General features: G+C 38.0%; 1 protein-coding gene and 1 non-coding gene across 4 annotated transcripts in view; both read right to left on the reverse strand.

Annotated features, from left to right (window-relative positions):
- supt6h (SPT6 homolog, histone chaperone and transcription elongation factor) overlaps positions 1-21,469 on the reverse strand; it is a 71,841-nt gene that overhangs the window by 16,464 nt on the left and 33,908 nt on the right. For all 3 annotated transcript variants that reach the window (XM_043718484.1, XM_043718485.1, XM_043718486.1), the window contains 15 exons: positions 21,072-21,161; positions 20,125-20,267; positions 19,300-19,454; positions 16,493-16,594; positions 12,480-12,609; positions 12,083-12,233; positions 10,716-10,870; positions 8,923-9,118; positions 7,951-8,093; positions 5,392-5,509; positions 3,336-3,412; positions 2,318-2,453; positions 1,055-1,192; positions 586-753; positions 27-154 (listed from right to left, as the gene is read on the reverse strand). In XM_043718484.1, coding sequence (XP_043574419.1) covers positions 27-154; positions 586-753; positions 1,055-1,192; positions 2,318-2,453; positions 3,336-3,412; positions 5,392-5,509; positions 7,951-8,093; positions 8,923-9,118; positions 10,716-10,870; positions 12,083-12,233; positions 12,480-12,609; positions 16,493-16,594; positions 19,300-19,454; positions 20,125-20,267; positions 21,072-21,161 — 2,030 coding nt within the window. The remainder of the gene's footprint in view (positions 1-26; positions 155-585; positions 754-1,054; positions 1,193-2,317; positions 2,454-3,335; positions 3,413-5,391; positions 5,510-7,950; positions 8,094-8,922; positions 9,119-10,715; positions 10,871-12,082; positions 12,234-12,479; positions 12,610-16,492; positions 16,595-19,299; positions 19,455-20,124; positions 20,268-21,071; positions 21,162-21,469) is intronic.
- Positions 5,094-5,225, reverse strand: LOC122564257. Its single transcript, XR_006315852.1, has one exon. It is a non-coding gene; the product is annotated as a small nucleolar RNA SNORA35 (small nucleolar RNA).

Here is a 21,469-nt window from a genome sequence, read left to right on the forward strand (position 1 = left end):
AATTTTACTCCTGCATAAAGACTGACCTGTCCCCTAATGATGCGGTATCTATTTTAATAAAGCCTGCGCAATTGATGAAGACCTTTGGGCCCATATGGCACATCGTAACTAGCTGGGTCCTGTTTTCCAGGCGAGTGTTATTTTGTTTGAGGATCTGCATAAGAAAATGACGTTAAATTACGGTACATACAAAAATCAAAAGTATAATTCTGCTGCTTACAGAACTGTAGTCCCACTCTTCCAAAATCAATGCAATTGTAAAACAGGTGAATTGATCTTTGATAAACAGAGCATGCAAAACGATACCATTGTATTTATTGTTTAGTGCCTTTTAAAAAAAACATTTTCACTGAATATGGGCACTTTAAAATATTTTCCATTTATCTCCCTTTCCCTTCAATCCACTTCAATCCCCTTTTCATCCACCTCCTGTTGTACTCAAGATAAACATTTTAACCATCTGGCTTTACAATGTGGAACCAGCTACACCCTTTTGCTGTTAGCAGCAAGTATTACCATGATCGTTAAATGTATTGACAATTGAAATAGAGGCCTTAATTAGCAGCCTTCAGTTTACGTCCTTACCTTCTGTAGGTGCGATCCTTTGCGAGGTCCCAGCCCACAGACATACTGAACCAATGCCTGAGTATGTGGATGAGTTATTGCTCTGTTTACATCAACACCTACTTCATTCACTCGATTTATGAACTCACAGTAAAGTGCATTCAATAATTCTTCCTTTACAACTTGTTCCTGAGGGTAGAAAAAAATTAAAACACAAGTAAGCATGTTAAAACTCCTTCAATTTAGTCACATTAGAGTAAACTAAGGGTGGCATCCACATAAATATTTCTTTGACCGTGATTAAACTTCAGAAATCACCTAATAGAATTTATGGCATTTTTTTCACTCCTCCAGAGTCTTCTGCTAGCAGAAGGAGGCAAAACAGAGTATATAACAGATATCCTTCAATCTGACTTGTTTTAAATTATTGTATATTATCCAACTTCTTAAACCTATTGCACATAGGATAAAAGGCAGCAAGGCAGATTACCTGCAATGGATGGAACTTGAGGCAAACAATGTCTTCATCTGAGCTGCAAACTTGAGCAAATTCTACAAGTGGATCCTGTACCCGACGAGCCAATGATACCGCTTGACGTAGCAATGGTGGATAATCCCTAAAGTCATTCTGGTGCACAATAGAACCAAGTTAAACAAAGTTTGTATTCCTGTTAAAAATGCAAATTTGTCTACTTTGTCTCCAGCTCTTCAATCTCATGAAAACACATTTCAGAGCACTCTCCTAGTCCTCTGACAACATATTTCTTCAGTATGTTGCTGGGAGGCCCACAGGAGCAAAGCATAACAACTATTATTCAGATTCCTTTCTCTCAAGGGATGGCTGGTCTTTTCTTTACAGAAACGTCACTGCTGTGGAAATCAGGGGCGCAACCATAAAATAGAAAGGAATAACAAAAGGGCAACAAACTGCCCTCGAACAAAGTACCACAAATTGGAGTCATGATTAATTCAATTTTGTTATGAACTATAATAGATTGATGCTGAGGATATTGTATATTATGTATGAAATGTAATATGCACAATATGCTTTCAGTACTTGTGAAAAACATACAGCTGTGTATTTAGTGTAATTTTCTTGAAATATTGTAGCCTGCATTTGTTGATAGTTCACAAACTTCAATAGCGATAATGCATGGCAACACACACTACAGAAATTTAAAACACACAATATTTGGAGTAAGATTCAAAAATTTCAATGCAAGTTATTGAACTTGCGATTTGCTTTATTTCAACTGGAATCCTTCAAATTCTGTAACTGTCATATAATGACAGTGAATATGACTGAAAAAGTATCAACTGATTAGCCTATCAGCAGCACTCTGATTTAGAAGACTCAAAGTTAAAATTTTTTCCTCCACTAAACATGCAACAACTGAAGATTGAACAACTTTGCTAACTGAACCAAACCTAGGTCTTGTGATTGTTTACTTTCCGGTAGGTATGAGACTAAGGACCAAAGATGTCAGATACTTGGCTGTCTAGTGACAAATCATTTTTCTTTTTTTATTGGGTCTGAAATATACAACATAGGGGCAACTCTGATTATTGCTGGCAATAAAGGCAGGAAAGAGGTAAGAGAAGGAATTGATGACTTTCTAAGATTGTTCGAGAGCCTACATGAGGGTTGGCCAGTGGCACCAAATGAATGATACAAAAATTGGTAAATAAAAAGGTTGCATTCCAACAGGTTTACTCAGTGTAACTGTGAAGCACATATTGTCATAATTCTTACCTCTGACTTTTTACTATTCATGTACAAAAGAGCTAGCTCGTTGTCCACCAGCTGTACTCCAATGGGTGACATTTGATGCTCCTGTTCTAATTCATGTACTATTCGTTTTATGTCCTCTACAACCATAAGTGCATCCCTACCAAGAAAAGCACATATATATACATTAAACATCCAGCATATAGTAGACATGTCCTGCTCAAAACATTACTTCTGGAAATTTATTATAAATAGTAGTCATACAGGTACATTTATTGCAAAAAATGGCCACTGGAACTATTACCAAACTGTAGCCAATATTCCTTTGATTACATAACCATTGGTGGCCAGAAAGAACTATTCATAATTCTGCCTCTTACGAAGGGAAGAAATTATTTTCCCAATTAACATATGGCTAAGCAACAGAAGCACAACTGTAGCACCCACTGCCTCAAATTAAGAAAGAATATTTTCAGTGATGTACTGTAGATACAAGAGTTTTAATACACAAACAAAATATCAGAACTAAGTTGTGTCTTAGTAAACATCCTTGCAGTTACGATAAAAAATGTTCTCTAGTTCAATAAAAGGTGTCAACTCTGATGACTTAACGAAAACAGTTACCACAAGATTAGTGTTATAAAGACTGCAAGCCCATTATAACTATAAGGTGTCGATTAAGAGGTTTAAATTCATCAATAACTAAACAAGATTGTTTGCAATTCAAAACACTGTCTGACCAATAGATCATGACTTGACCAACTTTATTTTGCTGCGATTATGAATTCCAAACAACAGCCTCGTGACAGATGCTTTTAAATCCTGAAATTACGAATGTTTATTCACTTCCTTCACCATTTTACTAAATGCCATGTTGTGTGTCAGGTGAAACTAGGCCTTTGACTGGAAGCAGAAGCCAGCTTTAAAATCAAATCAATAAATAAGAAATGGCTTAAAGTAGACTGGATCATATTTTAAACATGACCATCCTGATGATACACCAGCAACTTGATAATTATAAACAAATGTATTGGCTCCTTACCTATTTTCTCCACCTACAGCCACAACATGGGGCTTCTTATTTAGAAGAAACTTTTTCAAAGTTTCAATATCATGTGCCTATAGGGAGCAAGAGGTAGAATTGAGTTACTGCAATTCAATTTACTTTCCTTTATGTCTACTACCTTATACTTGCATTTATGCTATTAGCTTGACAATAATGGGAGCAAAAAATGTTAGAAGTTGAACTCCAGATTGGTAAATGCCGAATTTGGAAAGCAAAGGCAAAATATAAAAAGTGCTGAAAAGGCAAAGGTCAGGCTGTAAAGGAAGGACAAGTTTATGATAATATTTCAAATATGTAACCTTTTTTAGAGGGCAGAAAAAATATTTTTCTGCTACAGTTCTGATAAGAGGTAGATGGACAAACTGTAACCAGTCTTTTCCGTTTACTAGTCTGTACACTTTCAACATTATCCATTCTTATTTTTTGTTTATGGAATTTTATTTTTATTAGTAACGTAAAATTCCAAAAAGCTTGACACTATGTGCATAGTCAATAAACAGAGCAATAATAGTTCATGATAATTTGGGCAAAAGAAATTAGATTCACCACCTTAACCATTTATTCCCCCAATACCAACACATAGTGGCAGCACTGCAACAACTTGCTAACGTCTATTCATAGCTCCTTTCAAGCCCTTGACCTCTGCCACCTAGTTCCCAACATATATGTGAACATCACCATCGATAAGTTCCCTACCACTTTGAATTGGAATGGCCTGCATATTGGATCAAAATTATGAAATCGCTTTCTAACAGTGCTGTGGATGCATAGATAGATTGCTCTGGTTCAACTGGAATAAAAATAAGTAAATACTGGCCTTGCTAGGAATGGCCACATCTCAAAATAATCTTAATAATTAGAGACAGTACAGTCTTCTGAATCCTTGCCAGTGATGCCAACATCCAATGAATGAAAAAAATACATGCAACCACTAAAATGGCATAGTCTGTTCCTGTTGTTTTACAAAAAAGTACATATGCATTTCATTGAGCAAGATCAAAACTGGTTTACCTTTTAATCAATGTAGTTCAGCAAGATCTTAAAGCAGAAGACCATCAGTTCATCTAGCCCATCTATCTGTTGTACATTGCCCCAATGTGAGTGGTTTCCTCTAGATGCTCCGGTTTCCTCCCACAATCCAGAGATCTGCAGGTTAGGTGAATTGGCCATGCTAAACTGCCTATCGTGTTCAGGGTGTGGAGATTAGGTCAGAGTAAATGTAGAGAAATGGGTCTGGATGGATTAGTCTTCTGACGGTTGGTGCGGACTTGTTGGGTCAAATGGCCTGTTTCCACGCTGCAGGGATTCTATGATTATAATCTTGCAATTCATTTCAAGTAGACCTAAATTCATTGTGTCCATGGTTTCAGCGATCCCAAACCATTAACACTCTCAAGATCCCATGCCATTAGTTAGTACATATTTCACATCAACCTTGCCTCAGCCCAATCGCATTACCTTTGATCCAATGTATGAAGTTGAACCTGTCCATTTTCTGTCCACTGATCAAACTGGCCAAGGCCTTTGTAAGCTGATATGCATTTTTATTCATCATTTGCTAATAGTATCAAAGTGTTCTAACAGCATGAAAACAGATCCTTCGGTCCATCTCGACCATGCCGACCAGATAGCCTAAATTAATCTCGTCCCGTTTGCTAGCAATCGGCCTATATCTCTTGAAACTCTTCTTATTCACCTACCCATCCAGATACTTTTAAATGTTGTAATTTTGTCAGTAGTGCCCACAGTCTTTGAAAGGGACAAGCTACAAGTAAAAGCTTAGCCCTTCTGCAAACTGGAACTGGATCTTGCACAAGAATGAGGCTTGGAAGGCCAGACAAGACACCAAGACACTAAACTGTGCTTTAATGTTCCCAACTTGGTTTCTGCAAATTTGGATATAATTCCTTTCTCTAAATCATGTAGGAAAATTACAATCAATGCTACTCCAACAACAGCATGCTACTTTTTCAGTCTGTGTCAACATACATGAAGAACTGACAAGGAAATATTCCAAAAGTGAATTTCTTACCTTTTTCTCTCTCTCTTCCTCTCGCCATGCATTCCTTCGCTTCAAAAAATAAGGCAGACGAAGGAAATCTGTCACTTCACCCTCTCCATTAACAAGAGAACAGAAAACTGGTGTATCCCTAGCAAAAGAGGGAACATTACATAAAATGATAATAAGCAATATTCTTAAAACAGCTTCCTTTGCTCCATTACGCCTGCAACTTGTTGAACTGAGGATTCATTAGAGTACCAAGAAGCACAGGAATTTCAGATTATACATGGTTTCAACTGTATTCTCACACATAAGCAGCCTATTCTGAACTCATAAGTAGATTAAACTCATTAATTAAAAACTATATTTTTGAATATAAATCAGTTTGAGCACATTACGATACACCTTTGGGGCAGGTGGGATTTGAACCAGAACCTCTGACCCACTACAACTCCATCACAAAGACTTTAAATTATTAAAATATTTTTTTAAAAATCCAATCTCTTCAGGCACGTTATGGCACACCTCAAGGACAGATGGGACTTGAACCCAAAGCTCTAGCCTGAGTTGGGACACTACTGTTATTTGGTAAAAGTTCTGACCAAATAAGTATTCAAACTCTTCATGTATTGTGGGGTGGGTTGGGAGGTTGATCATAATGCGAATGATGCTCGCTGTTTAAGGAAAGGAATTCATGGCGGGGGGGGGGGGGGGGTGGAGAGGCCAAAGTGTCTGGAACACTTGTAATTTAATCTTTCACCGTTTGGCCTTCATGAGCTGTAAGCACATGACAGCTTTGATTAAACAGATTGATGGATAAAGTAATATGGCCGCTCTGCATGCACGGATTTGTCCATCAAGTTACCCAGCTGTGGGAGCAACTGCTTTCTCCATCGGATGTGCTGACCCTCTCCAGCTGTCAGTGACATCTCACGGTCAGCATTGACGGGGATCCCGATCTGGACCCATGGGGTCATGCACAGGTATGGGCCTGCAGCTGCACCTGTTGCACGCCATGCCTTCCTCTGACTCCTGGTCATTCTCCCTCAATTTGGTTATTTAGACTAGACATTTTCTAGCAGCGTTACTTCCTTCAGTCACTCCTCTGACTTCAGGTCATGACAGAGTACATGTGTGCTCAAGGTGGATGTTCACAAAAAATAGCTGCGTCTCTAGATTTTAGAAATAAATGTTAAAACATCAATTAGGTAGCACAGCTACCAAATATTATGCATTTGAGTGGCCATTTCTTCATTGAAGCTGACAAGTAAAGCAGCATGTGAGCAGCTATGATTTGGATGATGCAAAGTTTCTCAACTCAAATTACTTTTAAAAAGCAATAGTTATTCAAACAGATGTGCTACTTCTTAGCATAGTATATGCAAATAATAATGATGAGATACATTTTATATTTCACAGAAACCCTTCTCTCAAAATGCAAATTTACTCAGCATAATAATAGTTTTATGATTCAATAAACATAAAATCTTTTAGCAGCCTCCATTCCTTACCAAAAAATAAATAATTTGAAAGATACAAATGTAGCAGACTCTATTTAAAAATGTTACACTTGTGTTGGTAACGTGCTGCATTTACTGCAGTTTATGAATGTGTGTGTGTGTGTGTGTGTGTGTGTGTGTGTGTGTGTACACCAGACTGAAATTGTGATGATGCTCCCTTAACAAGGTTATGTTGCCCTTGGTTTTTTTTCCCCCAGAATGTTGTAAAGACAAGTTCCGACAAGTCTGAGTTTGGATGAATTTTAGGGCCAATTTGACTTAAGATAACAGATACTGCCTCAGGAGAAAGGCTTTCAAGGTTAAAAAAAACACTTCTACAATGAAAGGGGAGTGGCCAATTCTCCCAGCTCAGTTTTTCATGGGTTTGATTTGGTTTTGGCTATTCACTGAAAGCTGTCAGGCAGTTGTGAAGCTGCTGGACCTAAGAGAAGCAGGTCCATGCTAACCCTCTCTCTCTCTGTCTCTCTCTCTCTCCTATAACACCCTGTGTTTGATTTTATCTTTTGTGCCAAGGGGTGTTTATGGGGATTGTTGCAAGTATTGAGAACAGCATCATTAAGTTGGGATAATCAGTTGGGTTTTCAGATAGGTTAAGTTATTCTGTATTCCGTTCTCTTTTGTTTGTGTTTCATTTGGTAATCTTGTAAATAAATTGTTTTGTTTAAAACTAGGTGGTTTGACCAGCTGTATCCTTCTGGAATATCTGCATGACACTTGCTTAAAACAACAAGCAAAGTAAGGGTCTGGACTACTTTCTTGAAATGTATGGCGAGGTTCAGTCCTGGTCCATAGGAAAATATTGAATAATATTACAGGAATTAGCAGTAAAATGTGAACTAAGTGTGGAATTGGGTTGAAACACAAGGTTGTATCACAAGAACATTAGTTCACTCGATTCTTGTAAGCACCACATCCATAAAACTGGGTAACACCTTCGTTTAAAAGTTTACCATGTCTAACTCCAAGTGCTCTTCCATAAAAACACAAATGGTGCTTCCCATGGATCTCTCAGTATAAATACTCACTTTAACAAGCTGTACAGAAAATACATGTTTCCATGCACACATACCTTTCTCCTGAAAATGCCAAACCAAGCACTCGAACTCCTTTACCCTGATTTTCTTCCATGAAGTCGTCATCATCTTCTTCATTCTGCTGGTCAGGTCGATATGGTGCAACTTTCAGCCAGTTGTAAAGTTTACGGCTACAACACTATTAAAACGATAACAGCAAGTTAGTATTAAAAGTAATGTTTATACAAAGAAGACAAAAATACACTCAGGTCTTCACAATACTATAAGTTGGTTAACTAATTAAACCTAGTTGGCATTCAAACGATAACATTTTTTCATGAAAGATTCTCTTTTGGAAATGCTGTGTGCGCTCATTTTTATAAATGTAAAAGCAGCATCGAGTAAAATATCTGCAGCAAATCATTCATTTTCCACTCCACTCCTTTTTATGCATCTGGTGAAACTGAAAATTTATTCATAATCTATACTGTAATGTGGGTAGCTCTGAGGTGCATTTAAAGGCCTGGTGATTGTGGTCAAGCTTGTAGAATCATTGACTTAATCAGCCTGATTTAAATTCAAATTTGGAACCGTTTTGGATTTTTGAATCATTCAGATCCCTTATCCTAAACCACATGTGGTTTTAAAGCTTCATTTGTGTTTAACCACTCTGATCCTCATTTAATATCCCATCAGACTGACATACAGTTATAATGTCACATTCTAATTCACACAGTTTATTTTTGTAATGGTACTACTGTAGGCAGTATCAAATTAACCCTCAAATTAATAGCACTCTAAGTGCAGGACATTGAAAAAGTTGACAAACGAGGTATTTCACTACTTTGAAAACACATCATGTCAGCAGCAATGAACACCAAGATAGATTTAAAGCCAGACATTTTAGAGTTTTAGTAGTGTAGACGATTTAGTGGAAACAGAAGCCACTACATATCTTAATTACAGACAATGATCCTATCCTGAAAGGGTCATTGCCAAGAACAGAAACTATAATTTTTCTCACATACCTTGCAAAGATAGTCCCTTGCCTCAATTAGCAACTTATTTTTCAGTTCTTTACCCATCTGTGGGTAGAGGAACTGGTTTAGTGCACGTTCAATTGCCATGCTGCGCTGTCTGTTCCACTCTTGAACTTGATGGCTGAATTCATCACGGTAATAAAATTGCTTGATTTCATCAAAATAAGTCTGGTCATTCCCATAACTAAAAAATGAGAGATATAGCCATAACACAAACACATTATTGGATACGATATCCCTGTATACCAAAAATGCACAGAACACTTTTTCTAATTAAGCTTCAACAATAATGGCAAACTGGAGCAGATTAATACTCATACATTCATACTCATTATTTTTGGAAGATAAACAGAGACCCACAGAATGTTCCCAGAATGGTTTACTAAAACCTTTAACTTTACTAAAACTCCAGATAGGAACTAATTTTTATACTGATCCATTCAGTGGATGTGAACACACTGGCAAGGCTAGCATTTGTTGTCCATCACAAATACTCTTCAGAATATGGTAATGAGCCACCTTTTTAACCGCAGTTAGGTTGACATGTAACTTGGAGGGTAACCTACAGGTGATGGCATTCTTATATTTTATGTCCTTGTCCTTCCTGATCGTAAAGGTGATGGAGTTTTGAAAGTCCTGAAGAACGTTTGTGAATTGCTGCTGTGCATCTTATGGATGGTTCACAATGCTACTACCGTATTCTTGTGGTAGATGGAATGAATATTTAAAATGGTGGATGGAATGTAATCAAGCAGAATATCACTGAAGCTGCACTCTTGAGCACTTGTTTTTTCCATCATACTCTTGACTAATGCCTTATATGTGGTAGACAGGCTTTGGGGAATCAGAAGATAAGCTTTGTAGTGCAGAATTCCCAGCCATAACAAACAATAACTGATATGTAATTGACATAGCTGAAAATGTGTTGCTGGAAAAGCGCAGGTCAGGCAGCATCCAAGGAAAAGAAGAATCGACGTTTCAGGCATAAGCCCTTCTTCAGGAATCCAGTGACATTGTAATTGACATAGTCAGGTTTGTCAGGTACCTTGCCAAAATGGATTTAATTCATCCTGGCATCATCCCATTACCTTTCAGGTTTCATCACGACCTAATCCACTCTGCAATTGCACTGAGAATAAAACTTAATGAAATTACACACGTTACAGCACTTCCGTCTTCACTGCAGTGTTCCATTGCCCACAATAAGTATTCTTATAGATAACATTTCAACACAACTGTGCAAAAAGAAATTAAACAGCATTTCCCTTAAACATCCATTCAATCATTAACTTAAATGGTTTACCTTCAATTTTTATTACATTAACAATGTTTCTCCTCCCCATTTATTCTGTTCCCATCAGCCTTTTGACCAGGTTGATCAGTGGAAGTTTTGACCCTCAGATTCTGTGAACTCCTGTCTGACAGGCTGAAGACAAATACTGTTTAAATAGTACAGAACCAAGTGTGACCCTAAAGATGATTTTGGTCATCCATTTCTGTAACCCTGTTGATTATTTTATGCCACAGAATTTTGAGGATGGGGAGAAAGAGGAGAAAATTCTGTTATCCACAAGAATATCCATCACAAAATGATATCATCGATCAAACCTTTAGTTGCATGTAGACAACTCAGTCAAAAGTAAGTGCAGAGTGCATTCATCAGCAGCAGTAAGCTTCAGAAATATTTTATGTTACAAATACCTATGTATTTATAAATATTATTCTAACTGCTTCATATTATATACCATGTGAACTTTAAATTTGCTGTTGTGATAACTCACCCCTCAACTCCTTTCATATCAATACAGATGTCAATTGTTAGTAAGCCATCATCTTCAGCAAGGCACATTTTGAGGAACTGATCATCTCTCAATTCCTTGACTGGCTTGTTCTTTATATATTTGAATGAATAGGCAAAGTGGGCTTCATCAATATCCTGCAATGACAAAACATTATCGTAAATTTCATTTATAGAATTTCTGCTGTAGATACATTTAGTGGGAATATAAAAAGGAGAAAATTGTTCTCTTAGTCTTCATCCTATTTGCCTAATTTATTTGAAATACTAACCTCTACTCTACTGGGTTCTGTCATATTACTCTTCAAAATTTACAAAGGAATAACATTTTTACTGTCCCCCTTGTTAAGATTCTAGCCAATGGTAATACTGAACAAGTCAGACCTCAAAAGTAAAACCTGGCTTGGTCGACCCTCGCATTCTTTTTTAAAGGAAGGCCAATCACTGAAGACATTTGCAGGAATTTGGCAGTGTAATATTAAGAAAAATGTGAACGATATTAAATGAGACAAAATAGGTCGAAAGAATTCAATACAGACATCATAGAAGGATTCAAATTCACATTATTTCCTTTATGCCAGCAATATTCTGACAAACACCAAAGCTTTCAGTCAAGGATTATCACTATTTCCACACCAAGGTTTCTTGTTCAAGCTAGCACGGTGGCTATTTTATTTTCTTCCGTCTAATTTCTGGGCTTTCACTCTGCTGCTCTCTCTCCTGGAGACACTTAAGCAAACCACAAACTAAACTCACTGCTACTTTAACTTCATAGCAAACAGAGATTTCCTTAAACTCAATTTTCAGTCGTCTTCTTCCGGCACACACCCTCTGACTGAGTCTGAGGCTGAAGAAGACAATGTTAAAACTGTAGTTAGGGGAATAGGTGCTGTTCACTGCAGCTGAGAATGATGGTCTTGAAGGGGTGTTAGCTGCCCAATGCCAAAAATAAAGACATCTCCTCAGAATTGGAAAGGATGTTGGAGAAATTATATAATTTATGAGTCAACTACATGTGGTGAAGAGGTTAATTTATTTTCTACTTCCAACAGAGATTCCAAATTAGATTTAATGCATTGTTTTATCTCTCGAAATAAACTAGTTGTTCTTGCTTATACTTCAGGCTAATGCTGCTTCAATGCACGATAACCTGATATAGTTGCTTCAAGGCCTCTGGTGTATGTCAGCCATGAGTTTACCCAATTATGTTGGCAAAGTCACAATAAACATTTGCTAATTGCATTAGCTTCCTCAATTTGACATGCTAGAAATGAGAACCAAAGAAAACCACTGTTTTTCCCCTTTCTCGACTTCTAAGATATACATGCATGTTGAGGTTTCACATGTTACCTTTTTGCCTTTTTTTGTGGGATTAATATTAATCTTGGCTCTCTCTTGGAAGGTCTGTCTTACAACTTGCTTGACCAATGGTTCTCGGGCAATCTGCATGGCCACCATGTATCGAGAACCTTCCAGTACAGCCTCAGGTGTTGGAAATTGACTGAAAGATGCATAAAGATTATCAGATTGATGCAGGTGGCTAACTTCATTTTTGTATAAGTTTAAATGTTTAGGGTTTCAGTTTGGTGCAAACATTAATTTTTCTCATGCAGGTTTTGAAATAGTATGTTAAACTCAAAAAGGCAGCTGACATAGATTGAAGTGTTAAACATAATGCAAGTCTAATAAATGTTGTGAGGTCAACTACATTCTAAAAGTTGTATGCATTGTCAGTTTTATTTCTAACCTGCAGACATAATCTTTTGCAAGTTCCAGTGGTTCAGCGGGAAACTGTTCAGTTTCGTGTCGCTGGTAACTGTCTCTCAGGTTCTCACCAAACTGTTCAGGGGTCAGACCAAATTTCTTTGCAAGACCATCTAGAAAACATGTGATTAATGTCAGCAAATGCATTTATTATTCTTGCGCTCTATGTTTTTTGCCATAATCATTTGTCTTGTGATATAATTTAGCATAATTGATTTTATGATGTTTCAAAGGAGTGATATCAAATACTGTCTTTAGGTAAATAGAAACCAGTAACAACTGGGCCAAGATTTGTAGATGCAATTCTCTCTCCACTTGAATGTCACACCATTCCACCCTGTTTCTATCACATGTCTAGTTTGATAACAAAAATGTTTATAGGGTATCTTTTAGCATTTTATTACTTAAAGAAATATTGATGGCAGCAACATCAAACAAATCAGACTCTAAGATATTAAGGCACATGGCAAGAGATTTGGTCAAACAGTGAGCTTTGAGGGGCATCACAAAGGATGAAAGAGAGGTAAAGAGTTGATAAGATTTAGGAATGGAATTCCGTCATTACATCTGACAGTATGGCCTCCAATAGTGAAGCAATTAAAACTGGAGATGCGCAAGAGGTCAATCATGGGCAGAGCAGATAACGAAGTATTGTAGTGCAGTTTACAGAAATAGGGTGGGAAAGACCACAAAGGAATGTGTAGAAAAGACAAGAATTTTTTAAAACATCAAGCATTGGTTTCAAGTTAAGTAATTAGTTGGTACATGGACAGCAGAATTTTTAATGACATTAACTTTATGGAAGATGGAAGATGTGAGTTTGGCCAGGGGTGCGTTTGAATTGTCATTTGAAGGTAACAAATGCATAAATGAGAGATTCAGCAGTGGTCGAAGTAGGAGCAGAGTCAGGCAATGTTACAAATGAGATCATAAGCATTCTTGGTGCAAAACTTGTTTTAGGATCAAATATAAGACCTCTGTTTCAAAATGTCTACAGCCTCAGATTACTGATATGAAGAGGAATGTAGTCTGTGGCAGAGAATGAAGACAAAATATTGCTTCCATATTTATTAGGAGGTTTTTTTTCTTTCTGAATCATTTTGCTCAGTGGCAACGTGGATTTGAGAAATATAGTGAAAGATGTTTTGGGCCATTAGAGGATACAGTGTAGGACCTAAAGAAGAACTACTGTAAACGACTCTGGCGAGGTGAAAAGGTAACCGGGATGTGCCTGACACCCAGCTTGACAATGGTGGAGAAGCACTGGAGTAGGATTGGTGGTCAAATGTATTAAAGGCTGCAAACACACCAAAAAGGACAAAGGAATATTTATTATTGATCACAGAGAGGTGCCATTATTGTTAATGTTTCATTCTGCAACTATACCCCGACATGCTGATGGAAGAAGTCACCAGAGGGCTTTTGTAGTTACATTGGCAGCTTCCATTATGAAAGTGGGTGGAGGAAATGGGTAAAGTGCAGATGCAGTCAGTAAGTGTTTGAAAAGGCAGAATTTAACCACATGGGTTTACTTTAAATATCTAACAATTTTGTTTTCTCCGAATTTTTCACTCATGTCTGCAATCTTATTAATACCGACTGCTATTCAAATGTATAACTATAGTGAACTTTGGTGCAATGCATCCAAAGGTGGGATGGCAAGAAAAAAAAAAGGTACTGACTTTGTACTGTGGATTTATAGCAAACTCATAAGCTAATGTAAAGCTCTCTATTCTGCAACCAACTTAACTTCTAAAAGTGGACTGCTGACAGAACAAAGAATGAAGCACAATTTATTGTCACATTTAACCCCCATCTATAAATTATATCTAAAATTTAAAACATCCACAATTAACTTTTGCACAAATCAAGCTTTATGAACGTAGATCATATATATTTCACTGATATAAAGGGATTGACAAATATCAAGCAAAAGCCTCAACAATGCTGGCAGTGCCAATGCAGGACCAGCCAGAACATAAATATAATATTAGCAAAATACTTGGTGAGGTGATGGCCTAGAGGTGTTGTCACGAGACTACCTAGAGACACAGGCAATGTTCTGGGCATCTGGGTTTGAATCAGACCATGGCAGATGGTGGAACTTGAATTCAATAAAGATCAAGAATCAAGGATCAAATGATGACCATTAAACTGCTGCCACTTGGAGTCAGAGATATACAGCGCGGAAACAGACCCTTCGGTCCAACTTGTCCACGCCAACCAGATATCCCAATCCAACCTAATCCCACCTGGCCCATATCCCTTCAAACCCTTCCTATTCATGTACCCATCCAGATGCCTTTTAAATGTTGCAATTGTACCAGCCAATTGTACCATACATACACCACCCTCTGTGTGAAAAAGTTGCGCCTTAGGTCCCTCATATCTTCCCCCTCTCACCCTAAACCTATGCCCTCTAGTTCTGGACTCTCCCACCTCAGGGAAAAGATTTTGTCTATTTATCCTATCCATGCCCCTCATGATATTATAAACCTCTATAATGTAACCCCTCAGCCCCCTGATGCTCCAGGGAAAATAGCCCCAGCCTATTCAACCTTTCCCTATCACTCAGATCCTCCAATCCAGGCAACATCCTTGTAAATCTGTTCTGAACTTTTTCAAGTTTCACAACATCTTTCCGATAGGAAGGAGACCAGAATTGCATGCAATATTCCAACAGTGGCCTAACTAATGTGCTGTGCAGCGCAACATGACCTCCCAACTCCTGTACTCAATACTCTGACCAATAAAGGAAAGCATACCAAACGCCTTCTTCACTATCCTATCTACCTGTGACTCCACTTTCAAGGAACTATGTACCTGCACTCCAAGGTCTCTTTGTTCAGCAACACTCCCTAGGACCTTACCATTAAGTGTATAAAGCCTGCTAAGATATGCTTTCCCAAAATGTAGCACCTTGCATTTACTGGAATTAAACTCCACCTGCCACTTTTCAGCCCATTATTCCATCTGATCAAGATCCCATTGTAATCTGAGGTAATCTTCTTTACTGTCTACTACATCTTCAATTTTGGTGTCATCTTCAAACTTATTAACTATATGCCTTACGCACACATCCAAATCATTTATATAAATGATGAAAAATAGTGGACCCAGCACCAACCCTTGTGGCACTCCACTGGTCACAGGCTTCCAGTCTGAAAAACAACTCTCCATCACCACCCTTGGTCTTCTACCTTTGTTGGAAAAACCCAGCTGGTTTACTAATGTGACTCCAGATCCACAGCAATGTAACTGACCCTTAACTACCCTCTGGGTAATCAGAGGTAGGTAATAAATGGGAGCCGAGCTAGTGATGCGCACATTCTGTAACCGAGTTAAAAAGAAAATCAGAGAATCGCCATAGTGTGGAAACAGGCTCTTCGGCTCAACAAGTTCACACCGACCCTCGGAACAGAAACCCACTCAGACACATTCCCCTACTACTCTGCATTTACCCCAGACTAATACATCAACCTGCACATCCCTGAACACTATGGGCAATTTAGCATGGCCAAATCACCTAACCTGCACATCTTTGGATGATGGAGATCTAAAATAAAAGCAGAATGTGGAGAAACTCAGCAATTCTGGGAGCATCTGTGGAAAGAGAAACAAAGTTAAAATTGAGTCTGATGACTCTTCTTGAGAACTGTTCCAAAAGACAATTTTCATTTTGACGTCATAATCAGTTTTTCTCTTTTCCATTAACATGTCCCTACCCCACAAAGGAAAAAAATTGTTCTCCACTTTGTCTTATAGTCTGAAGTCACTTAGGTTTGATTAAAACCAAGTTAATTGTGTGGAATTTGAGGCAATAATTTAATGTACACAATAAGATTACATTTAAAAGCTGTCTTATTTTCTAACCAAAGGTTGCCCACAGATAGTGTGGAAAGTTAAAAATGTAGTTTGATTTGTTATTAAAAGCAATCCTTGGCTTAAAATTAGGTTTTGTTACAGACATGAAGCAAACACATTCAGATTCTTTACCTAGACCAGCTGTCTGGCAGATGGTATACATGTCTCTGCGAGAAGCCTGCTTAAGTTCTGGCCCATGATGCTCGTCATCTTCAACCTCTTCATCCCTCTCTCCTGGAAAAAGTATGATAAATTGATAGTGAATCAAGTGCAAAAATATGACAACTCTCACAAATACTCAAGTTACTGTAAACAGAATAAAAAGATAGCAGCACATCATCATTGATACATGGTACATATCCCTACATCTTGACTACTCTTTACCATTGGACTTAGCCAATTGGGACTTCATAGAAAATTCATACCAGCTAATATAGTTTTCTATGGCTTATCGAAAACCCATATCTCTGTCACTACATCCAATTTCATCTTAGAAAGGCAGTAACGTAACATTTAAGATAATCAATTTGTTCTGGTACAGAAAGTAAGGTTTTTAGGGTTGAGAATGTTATACAACAGTTGAAATATATAAGCAAGGAATAAACAAACAGTCTAATAATATGAAACAAAAACAGAAATTGCTGGAAAAGCTCAGCAGGTCTGGCAGCATCTGTGGAGAGAAGAGCTAACGTTTCAGGTTGAGTGGCCCTTTTCTCAGTTATATGGAATCATGAATCTAGGTGCTCATTCAGGAATACAACAGGAAATAGGATTTTTAAAATAAACTAACAGAACAAGCATACAAAAACAAAGAACTTAGTCAACTGTGAAGAAGGCTGAGAGAAAACCAAGCCCATAGAATTGTATACCCACTCATCCACTACCTTCCTCTGCAGAAAGTGCCAGAGGCTTGCATGTCAGAGATGGGCTCCTGAGTCTCCCTAAGCAATGTTTAACAGTGTTGACTGCCACCATCAAGATGATGATGAACCATCTGCATACAAGGCAGAAGGATATCACCAATCACAAATTACTTCTATCACAGTTTTGTTCCCTTTATGTTTTCATAAGACAGTGAAAGCCAGTGTGTTACTATGCAAGATCACAAATAGGAGTGTGTCAAGGAAACTTCCAGGGAAATGGAAAATTATTACTAAGCTCCTTGAAACCTAGAACATATTTAATCTCAAATGCCTGCTTGAATTCATAATGGGGAAGTGGAAAGTAGTCTAATCTGCCATATTAGAATGTGGTACTGTACTTTGGAATTTCACTTTATTTTTACACTATCATTAGTATCCCAGAGTAGAAAGGATGACAACACTAATGCAAATCATTTATCCCTGGAAGAAATATTTAGCTCTAGCCTTGACCTCAACTGACTAAGATCTCCTTAAAGATTTTTAATATTCATAATTATTGTTAAACTAAAGTAATACTTTACATAGCAACAGGAGGCCATTCAGTCCATCAAGCTTGCCCACCACCCATTCTAGGGTTAATTATCTCCTCAATGCCACTTTGCCACACTATCACCATGCTCCTTGACGTCATTACTCTGCAGAAGCCTACTGATTTCTGCCTTGAATCTGCTCAATGATTGAGCTTCAGAGGGATACAGAATTCCAAAGGTTCACCTTACTGAATGAAGAAGGCCTGTCCCTTTTCTGAGATTATCTTCTCTGGTCCAAGAGTCACCAATCAGGGGAGTCTTCTATTTCTAACCACCTTGTCACGCACTAAGAATTTTGCACATTTCAATGAGATCAGCTCTTCACAAACTCTGGAGAATACTGACTCAGTATTCTCAATCTCCTAAAGCAAACCTGCAATCCCAAGAATTGATTTGCTGAATCTCTTTTGTACTCCCACCATACTAAGTATCTCATTCCATCGATACGGAGACCAAAATTGTACACTTACCCCAGCTGAAATCTCACCAAGGTTCTATACAAGTGCAGCAAGACATTATTACTTCTGTACACAAATCCTCTTGACATGAATGCCAATATACCATTTGTCTTTTCATTTGCTTGCTTGCTGGACCTGTATGCTAGCTTTAGTGAACAACTTCTCACTTAATCACAGGATATTTGATTTACCAAGTCCTAGACCATTCACTGACCTCGGTCAAGACCTGTTGAACTTTTCTGCACTGTCTTCAAATGTTACTTTCTTGTCCATTTTGTGCAAGTATTTCAATTAGTCCACACATCTAATTTATTTACATAGATTGTAAGCAATTGCGAACCTACCACAGATCCTGATGGTACTCTATTTGTAACAGCCAACAACCTGAGTGTGATCTGTTTATTCTTACTCGGTTTTCTGCCTATTCATCAATTCTCAAGCCAAAGGAGCGTATTCCCTGCAATCCCATGCACTTGGATTTTATTTACTAACCTGTATGGAACCTCATCAAAAGTCTTCTGAAAGTTCAAACACACACCACTGGTTCCTTTTTGGCAATGCTAAAATTAGCATCTTGAATAAACCTCCAACAAGTTGCCCAAATATGATTTCCCTTTCATAGATCCATGATGACAATGCTCAATGCTGCCATTTTTGTTCTAAGTGTTCATTATATCCTTTAAAATAGATTCTAATGTTTTCCCTGCTATGGACATCAAGCTAACAGGTAGTTCTCCACTCTCCCTCTTCCACTCTTCTCAAATAGTGGGATTACATTTGCTGTAGTTGAGTAAGAATGCACCTTCCCACAATCTTTAGAATTGTCAAAGGTAACACCAATGCATCCATTATCCTCATACTTACATCCTTCAACATTCTGGGATAAATCTAGGCCTGAAATATAATTTTGTGTAGGTCTGCAAGTAGGAAAATCCACATCAAATGCTGTTCCATGTGGCAAAGCTTCAAGAAAATGATTTAATCTTCTACAACAAGGAAGTTTTCTGTCGAAGTGGTGATATACTAACCTTCCTCTTCATCTTCTCCACCCTGCAGGTTTTTTTTGTATTTCTTTTTCCTTGGCTTTGATGCATTTTGCATTTTTGGAATATCACGACCATAATACAGTAGGAAATGATTATAGACATCTCTCAACTCATCAGTCGACTGTACATCTTTCAATCTACACAAGTGAAAAGAAGCATATCATACAAAAGCACAAAGCAAACTTTGCTTTGTTTCAAGCCCCATCTACTCCAGAAGTATGAATAGTATTTCTGAACAGAGTCGACTGGAAAATTTTATATGGATAAGGTTCTTGTGTTGCAGTGGTAGCATCACTACCTTTGAGCCAGAATGCCAGGGTTCAAAGCCCTACCTGCTCCAGAGGCGTGTAAGAACATCTATGGTTGAATGGAAAATATCTGTAATTTTAATATTTGAAGCAGGCCATTCAGGAGGGAAATCATTAATCACTTGGATAAAGGGTCACAGAATTCTAGAACAAAGTCCTGAAAGCTGTAAGAGACCCAGCATTCCATGCAATTCACTGCATGTCAGGCTGTGGGTTACAATGTGTGCCTCATCATTCTGTGACGCATAATATATTTCATAGATTTGGTCTTCAGTCATTCAATTCTATGATTTCAAAATATATGTTGTTTTGCAAAGATCACAACCATCTTAATTAACAATCCAATGCTTTAATGATTAAATGAGGAAATAGATAAATAGATCATACAGCAAAGAGGCCCTTCAGCCCACTGAGTCTGCACCACCAAAGATTCTGTATTTAACTTTTCAGAAAAAAAGTTAAGAACCTAAAATTCCATTTCATAACAGCTAAAAGTTACCTTTCAATGTCTGCTGTGTCAAGTGCCCTAACTCCATCAGCCAGGGGTTTGTCTGGATCAGCAGAGATTTGCTCATACTGGTACGCTTGCATCTTCTGGAACAGTCGCGTAAGGTTTTCCTTTCGAGTTCTCAGCTGTGTCCACTGTGATAGGGAATTGCAAACTGTGACTCAGCAGAACTGTGCAATATTTGTCAGTGATAAAATTTCAACAGACCCAATAAATCGGAGTATGGCAGACAGCCAGATGCTACGTTTTGCCAATTGAAAGTTCTAAACCAAAAATTAGAATGTACACTGCAGTTGAATCAACTACATACTGGCGATTTCTTGCCATGAAATCTGCAGTTTCACATGAGTACAAATTATACAAAGTATTGTGCCACTGTGAACAGACATTAAGAGTAGCTTTCAGCAGGTCAACAGAGTTGGAAATTGGGGTCCAGCTCATTAGAAATATAGTAACATAGAAAAATAAAGAGCAAAAGTAGGCTAAGCAGCCCTTTGAGCCTGCTCCACCATTTAATGTGGTCGTGGCTGATCATCCAATTCAGTCTCCCTTTCCTGCTTTCTTCCCATATCCTTAGAGTTTTTAGGGCAAACAGAATCAATCTAATACCTTTTTGAAAACATTCAATATTTGTCCTCAATTGCTTTTTACGACAGAGAATTTCATAGGGTCACCACTCTCCAAGTGACGAAATTTCTCACCTCAGCCCTTAATAGCCTACCCTGTACCCTTAGACATGACCCCTGGTTCTAGACTCCCTGGTCAACAAGAACGTCCTACAGGAACAATCAGTCCTGTAGTTCAAGATTCTCTCTCCTGCCTTTCCTTCAATAACAGGATTATATTGTTGACTTCCAAACCCTTCAAGAAATAAATGTTGATTCCTCTTAATTAAACTAATAGGAATTTATTCTATTTCAAACATCAACTCTTCCTACCTTTTCATCCCATTGCCAGACCTTCCACAAGTCATTGATGTTCAGTTCTGGCTCTACATACTCCTTTCTGTAGAATGCAATGAAAGGCACCTATTAAAGGAAAGATATGTTAATAAAGAAGACAAAGAAAATGTACTTAGAGTCATAGAGATGTACAGCATGGAAACAGATCCTTCGGTCCAACCCGTCCATGCCGACCAGATTTCCCAACCCAATCTAGTCCCATCTGCCAGCACCTGGCCCATATCCCTCCAAACCCTTCCTATTCATATACCCATCCAAATGCCTCTTAAATGTTGCAATTGTACCAGCCTCCACCACATCCTCTGGCAGCTCATTCCATACACGTACCACCCTCTGCGTGAAAAAGTTGCCCCTTAGGTCTCTTTTATATCTTT

The sequence above is a fragment of the Chiloscyllium plagiosum genome, chromosome 28 (assembly GCF_004010195.1).
Source record: "Chiloscyllium plagiosum isolate BGI_BamShark_2017 chromosome 28, ASM401019v2, whole genome shotgun sequence".
In the NCBI taxonomy this organism is placed as follows: domain Eukaryota; kingdom Metazoa; phylum Chordata; class Chondrichthyes; order Orectolobiformes; family Hemiscylliidae; genus Chiloscyllium; species Chiloscyllium plagiosum.